Source organism: Nicotiana tabacum, chromosome 5, assembly GCF_000715075.1.
Source record: "Nicotiana tabacum cultivar K326 chromosome 5, ASM71507v2, whole genome shotgun sequence".
NCBI classification, from domain to species: domain Eukaryota; kingdom Viridiplantae; phylum Streptophyta; class Magnoliopsida; order Solanales; family Solanaceae; genus Nicotiana; species Nicotiana tabacum.
Genome location: NC_134084.1, coordinates 149,161,215 through 149,167,849, shown reverse-complemented (window position 1 = coordinate 149,167,849; position 6,635 = coordinate 149,161,215). Strand labels below are relative to the sequence as shown.

At 35.2% G+C, this 6,635-nt stretch overlaps 2 protein-coding genes and 1 non-coding gene across 3 annotated transcripts; 2 read left to right on the top strand and 1 right to left on the bottom strand.

Moving 5' to 3' along the window:
- Positions 1-1,168: 1,168 nt before the first annotated feature.
- Positions 1,169-5,406, top strand: LOC107805306 (ammonium transporter 2). Its single transcript, XM_016629315.2, has 4 exons — positions 1,169-1,885; positions 2,691-2,976; positions 3,496-3,599; positions 4,669-5,406. Exons 1-4 carry the CDS (start codon positions 1,244-1,246, stop codon positions 5,104-5,106), a joined length of 1,470 nt encoding a protein of 489 aa, XP_016484801.1. The 5' UTR covers positions 1,169-1,243; the 3' UTR covers positions 5,107-5,406.
- TRNAS-AGA (transfer RNA serine (anticodon AGA)) lies at positions 4,104-4,185 on the top strand. The gene has a single exon. It is a non-coding gene; the product is annotated as a tRNA-Ser (tRNA).
- A 180-nt stretch (positions 5,407-5,586) lies between the features above and the next one.
- Positions 5,587-6,201, bottom strand: LOC142181029 (uncharacterized). Its single transcript, XM_075253139.1, has one exon. The coding sequence runs from the start codon at positions 6,199-6,201 to the stop codon at positions 5,587-5,589; it is 615 nt and encodes a 204-aa protein (XP_075109240.1).
- Between the last annotated feature and the right edge of the window lie 434 nt (positions 6,202-6,635).

Genomic DNA, 6,635 nt, shown 5'->3' with positions numbered 1-6,635 from the left:
TAGAAAACAAGAGTTATAATATTTCAAAATGAGAAAAGTCTACGCAAGTCAGTATCAATTACTCAATTGTTGGCACAGGATAACTAGTTGGAATGTTCCCTATAAGACTAGTCAAAGCTATGTACAAAATTTGACTTCTCAAATTGAAGCTTCCTCATCACTTTCATTCACATTTTGCTTTCATTAAGTAGTCCAACTCCACACCTGTCTGCGTGGCAGTGAGGGTCCACGACTACTTCATCACTCTTTCTCACCAATTTCTAAACTTATTCTAGTTACTTATCTACCAATTTCCTCTATATATAATTTTACATACACTATTTATATTTGCAACCTAACTTGCTAAAACAAGTTGTTATTTTGTTGCAAGTTACCATATTGTATTGATGTGAAAAGGTATATGATGTCATAGGTTAACTTAATGAAAACAACAACAACAGATTCATTATAATCACACAAGTGAGATCTGAAAAAGGTAGTGTATATATAGATAGTGGTGTACGCAGACTTTTTTATAAGCGGTGTCACAATTTGAAGAAATGAACAAATAAATAACTTTTTGCAGTTGTAAGCGGTGTCATTTTCTATATTTATTCCTAATATTTTTATTTTTCTTATACATAACTAATAAAAATTTTCGACGAAGCGGTATTTCATGATACCGCATAATATAAGGTGTATGCGCCTCTGTATGCAGATATTACCTTTACCTTGTAAAAATAGACATGATGCTTACAAATACACTCAAGGAAAATGAAAAGGTTAACTTAATCTGATGACAATATAAAAAATTTAAACACTAATTGATCCCAGCAATACAAAGTTTGTTTTGGCTTGCTATATGCATACTTACTTGGAATGGAAAAATTAAATAGGTAGTAAAATTATATACATTAACAAGGTGCCCTAAGATATACATATTTCTTTATTATTATTATTATTATTATTATTATTATTATTATTTATTATTATTATTATTATTATTATTATTATTATTATTATTATTATTATTATTATTATTATGCTATAAAAAAAGAATTTTGTTTAACTAATTACCTTATTGTAAAATAATTTGATTAACCTAATGATATAAAAAAACTTATGAACAACAAGTGTAAACTTGGTCAACTCTAGTTTCTCCACCTAACAACACGTTGAATACCATACTATATAAAACAGAAGAAAAGACATAAACAGCATCAATTTCATCAAGAATTATTTAGGCCTCTCTGAAACTAAAGCCATGTCCATACCAGGAGCTTATCAAACAGATTTACCTGCAGTACCTCCATGGCTAAACAAAGGCGACAACGCGTGGCAAATGACCGCCGCGACCCTCGTCGGCCTTCAAAGTATGCCCGGACTCGTCATCCTTTACGCTAGCATAGTCAAGAAAAAATGGGCAGTTAACTCAGCTTTCATGGCTCTTTACGCATTTGCAGCAGTTCTCATCTGTTGGGTTTTAGTTGGCTATCGTATCGCTTTTGGCGATAAGCTTTTACCCTTCTGGGCAAAAGGCGCTCCTGCTTTAGGCCAAAAGTACTTAATCGGACGTGCAAGAGTACCTGAGACAACACACTATTATAGCAATGGGAATATTGAATCTCCTATGCTTGAACCTTTTTATCCTATGGCTGCACATGTTTATTTTCATTTCACTTTTGCTGCAATTACCATGATTTTATTAGCTGGTTCTGTTCTTGGTCGTATGAATATTAAAGCTTGGATGGCTTTTGTTCCTCTTTGGCTTATTTTTTGTTATACGGTTGGAGCTTTTAGCCTTTGGGGTGGTGGTTTTCTTTATCATTGGGGCGTTATTGATTATTCTGGTGGCTATGTTATTCATCTCTCTGCTGGAATTTCTGGATTCACTGCTGCTTATTGGGTATTTTTCTGTCTTTTCTTTCCTTGATTCCTTCTATAAAACTCTGTTTTACCATGTTATTACACTTTCTTGAGAGAAACAGATCCAAAAGTTAAAGTCAATGTCGGAGTGATCGGTTTATTAGGAGCGGGAATGAATTTGAGGCGGCTTCAGAATTTAAATTTGATGAGTTTAACTTTAGTTCTACGACTAAACATATTACATTTTGATAATAATATGTTCAATTTTTCTTTTTTTGAAATTTTAGTGACTTTTTACATATATATCTCCGAAAATGCTTCAGATCAGCCTGTTGATCTCATGCTCCATCACCACTGGCATGATCTCTTATATGAGTACGCTTTTAAAAAAAATCGTATGTAAGTATACATGGTTCGAACTAAAAGTAATTGATTCTGTTCATCTCGAAATTGACTCCTCCCAGACCCCACAGTATGAGATAACACTGGATATGTTGTTGTCGAAATTGACTCCTCATCTTAATCTTGTTTCCCATATATGTTCCTCCAACAATTATATATGTGAAAGAATAGAGTCATACACTTTTGAAGTTCCAAAATTTACCAATTAGTGTTATTGCTCTTTCTTGCCATTACTCTTTTTCATCCTTTTTCCAACCGAGGGTCTGTCGGAAATATCATCTCTGCTCTTTTAAGGTAAATGTAAGATTGCGTATATCTTATCCTTTCAAGACTCCACTTGTGAGAAATCACTGGATTTGTTGTTGTTGTTGTTTGTTTGTTATTGTTCTTTCTTAATCTTGTTTTAGTTATCTTACTCAAACGGTTGGATATATTGATCTCAGGTTGGGCCAAGATTGAAGAGTGATAGGGAAAGGTTTCCACCAAACAATGTGTTGCTTATGCTTGCAGGAGCAGGGCTACTTTGGATGGGTTGGTCAGGTTTCAATGGAGGAGCACCTAATGCTGCAAATGTAGCTGCTCCTTTGGCTGTGTTAAACACAAATATTTCAGCAGCTACTAGTCTTCTTGTTTGGACAACCCTTGATGTGTTTTACTTTGGCAAGCCATCAGTTATTGGAGCTGTTCAGGGAATGATGACCGGCCTCGCCTGTGTAACTCCTGGAGCAGGTAATTTCAATTCTTTATGATGCTAAAAAAAAAAAGACGAGTTCAAGTTCTATATACTAACCGGAGTATTTAGCTCGTAAATACTAGTTAGGATACCCACGGACTTCTCCTTAAGCGGATCGTCTGTAGCAACCACGACATTAATTACTGGTCGATGGGAATCCTCAAAACGGATGAAATCCCTTGTTTCCAAAACCTAAAAATCTCTTCGATGAATGCAGAAAGTATCTAACCCTAGCCATCTCTAGTCTAGTGAAATGCGTCCCTTTCAACACCCTTAGTAGTGCTTATATAGGTTTTAGGAGGAGAACTAGCTAATGGGTTAACAAGCTAATTAGCACCCCTTATGGATGGACCAGACCTAATAGCAATTTTCCAACACTAACAATATAAATGATATTTACACGCGATAAGATTAGGTAATTAAAGCTATATCTCTATGATTAGATTAATTGATATCATGATAAAAACGATAACTAAGCTATTATAATATGTTCTTATTATTGCTTGTTGATGTAGGAGTGGTGCAAGCTTGGGCAGCCATAGTAATGGGAATACTTTCAGGTAGCATTCCATGGTTTTCCATGATGATCCTCCACAAAAAGTCCACTTTTCTACAGAAGGTACTATATATTGTGCTTTAATATTCCATTCTAAAGACTTATCCTAGAAAAAAATAAATTAAAGACTTTAATATTCCATTCTAAAGACTTGTCCTTGAAAAAAATAAAATAAAGACTTGTCTTAGAGTTGGTAGTTGTATTCATATATGGTTGTTGAAATTGAAAAGTCTTTATGTCAAATTAAGTTGCTATCTAACCTTCCTCTGTTCCTACGACTCTTAACAAGTCATACTCGAATGAAGGAGAAAAGTAGGTCAGCACTAATTAAGTACTTCACGTGTGAACAGGGCGGAGCCAACCTTATAGCTACGAGTTCGACAAAATCTAATAACTTTTGCTTAAATTTTGTATTTGTGTTAAAAAAACTCATTGAATATGTATAAACACACTTTAGAACATAGTACGTAGAAAGGATTATGGTAAAAAAATACATAAAATAAATATCTTATCATATTTCCAATCAAATATGATAAGATGAAGAAAATCTGCGTGTAGGTTCATCAAGTGGTCGTGCCGGAGTGGTTATCGGGCATGACTAGAAATCATGTGGGCTCTGCCCGCGCAGGTTCGAATCCTGCCGACCACGTTAATTATATTTTGTATCAGAAAAAAAGGGCGTGACTCTCAATTAGAGTTTCTGCTATATATTAGTCGATCCTATATAGATTAACCTTTTTACAGGTGTCATTTTTTACTTAAGGTGTGAACTGCTTAATGTCTAATTGCTCATAACCTTGTAGTCTTTCGGCGTGCAGACAAGAATCGGACCTTTTATCTGCAAATTGGTGGGAATCTGTCAAAGTAAATTTGCCTTTGTTAAAGGATACCATAATGTTGCAATTTTAATGTCTAGTTTCCGGATTAAAAAAAAGCATGATCACTCATATTAGCATTAGTTTCCTCCTTTTCGGCTGTGATCGTGTTAGATTTCATAGACATCAAATGTTGTATAACTAAGCGAGCATAGCTGACACCAAATCGTACAATTTCCAATTAATTAATGTCGCAAATATTTGATTGGAAATATGATAAACTCAATGTTGATAACTTTGTTGTTGTATAATAACAGGTGGATGATACATTGGCTGTGTTTCACACACACGCTGTAGCAGGACTTTTAGGCGGTTTATTAACTGGTCTTCTAGCAGAACCAAGTCTTTGTAGTATTATTCTTCCAGTAAGTAACACAAGGGGTGCATTTTATGGTGGAAGTGGTGGAATGCTTTTCCTTAAGCAAATAGTTGCAGCTCTCTTTATCATTGGTTGGAACATAGTTGCAACGACAATAATACTACTCGCGATAAGGTTGTTTATCCCGTTAAGAATGTCAGATGAGCAGCTAATGATTGGGGATGACGCGGTACATGGAGAAGAAGCCTATGCTCTTTGGGGCGATGGCGAGAAATATGATCCCACAAGACATGGTTGGCATGGCTCAGATACTCCACAAGAAACAATACCAACTGGTTTTGTCAATGGAGCGCGAGGAGTAACAATTAATTTATAACATGTTACATCAATTCTCAAACCACTCTTCCCAAAACTGACCATAGTCGTTAAGTTCATAGATTTCCGCATTGGCATTTCATTTGGCGACCCGAGACACATATATCTATTGGTTTACACATTACAGGATTAGATTTGTACATTTTATAAGGTGCGTGTGGAAATTAGTGGAATTTTAGAGAAGGCGTCTGGTTGTGACTTGTGAGTGAAAAGTGAGTGCAAGATATCCTGTAAATATCCTTGAAATCCCTCAGTGTGTACACTTCCTTTTTATAGGATATTTCATGATTTGTTCTGTAAATTTTTTGTCTTAGGGTGTGCTTGGTACGAAGAAAAATATTTTCCAGAAAATGTTTTCCAACTTTCCCATGTTTGGTTGGCTTAATTATTTTGGAAAACATTTTCCTCATGAGTTCATTTTCCAATTTTGGAAAGCAGCTAGCCAGCAAAATCAAAATAAAGTAAAAGAGCTAGTTTGTTTTTAATCCTGCCACTCTTTTTTGTGCTGACCAAAAATTCTGAAAATAAGTCTATCAATGAATTCATTATATCTTCGGCTATGCAAAAGAAGCCAGATTATGATGCTAAAACTCACAGAAGATCCCAAGGCAAAACTTATAATATACTTCCCATCAATTTCATGTTCAGAATGGTTGTTAGGTTGTAACAATCCATTAACGTTGGTATCACCACTGCATGTTTTCTTTAAAGGAAAATCGCACAACCCCGTGTTCCCATCAAAGGAATCTACCGAGAACATATGAAATTGATTGCCTCTTGGAATCCTACCAGAAAGTTGATTAAAAGATATGTTCAAGAATGAAAGGAATGTGAGACCTACAAGCTCGTCCGAAATCTTCCCACTTAACTGGTTGACTGAAAGATCTAAGGATTCAAGCTGATTCAACTTTCCCAGGGCCTTTGGTATTCTTCCTGTCAATGCATTATGTGATAAATTAAGAAGATATAACAATTTGAGATCGCCCACTACTTCAGGTATCTCCCCTTGAAAGTTGTTGCAAGAGAAATCAATCGATGTAAAAGCTTCAAGAATATTCACAATCTCCATTTCCCGACCTTTGAGAACTACAACCATTCTAGCTTGATAATATATGTTTAAATCTTCAACATTCAAGTACTGGTGCTTGGGCTTTGGATTGCTACTCTACATCATGCCTTCCCAGTTTGAGAAGTATTGTGGTATCAGAGCTCCTTTGAAATTATTGAAAGAAATATCTACAATTTGAAGTCTTGGCCACGTTTGATTAGCTATTGGAAACTGGAGATTCCCATGGAACTTATTCGACCTTAAACCTAAGACATGCAAACTAGGTAATTTTGCCAACATGTATGGGAGTGTATCTCGAATCTTGTTCTTTCCAACGTCCAAAACCTTTAAAAATGTACATCTTTCCAAGGATGTCAGAACTTTTCTTTCTAAAATATTGCTGCTGAAGTCTAAAACTTGTAAACTGCAACTCAGCGGAAATGTATCAGGAATACTTCCACTTAGATTGTTTTTACCTAGAT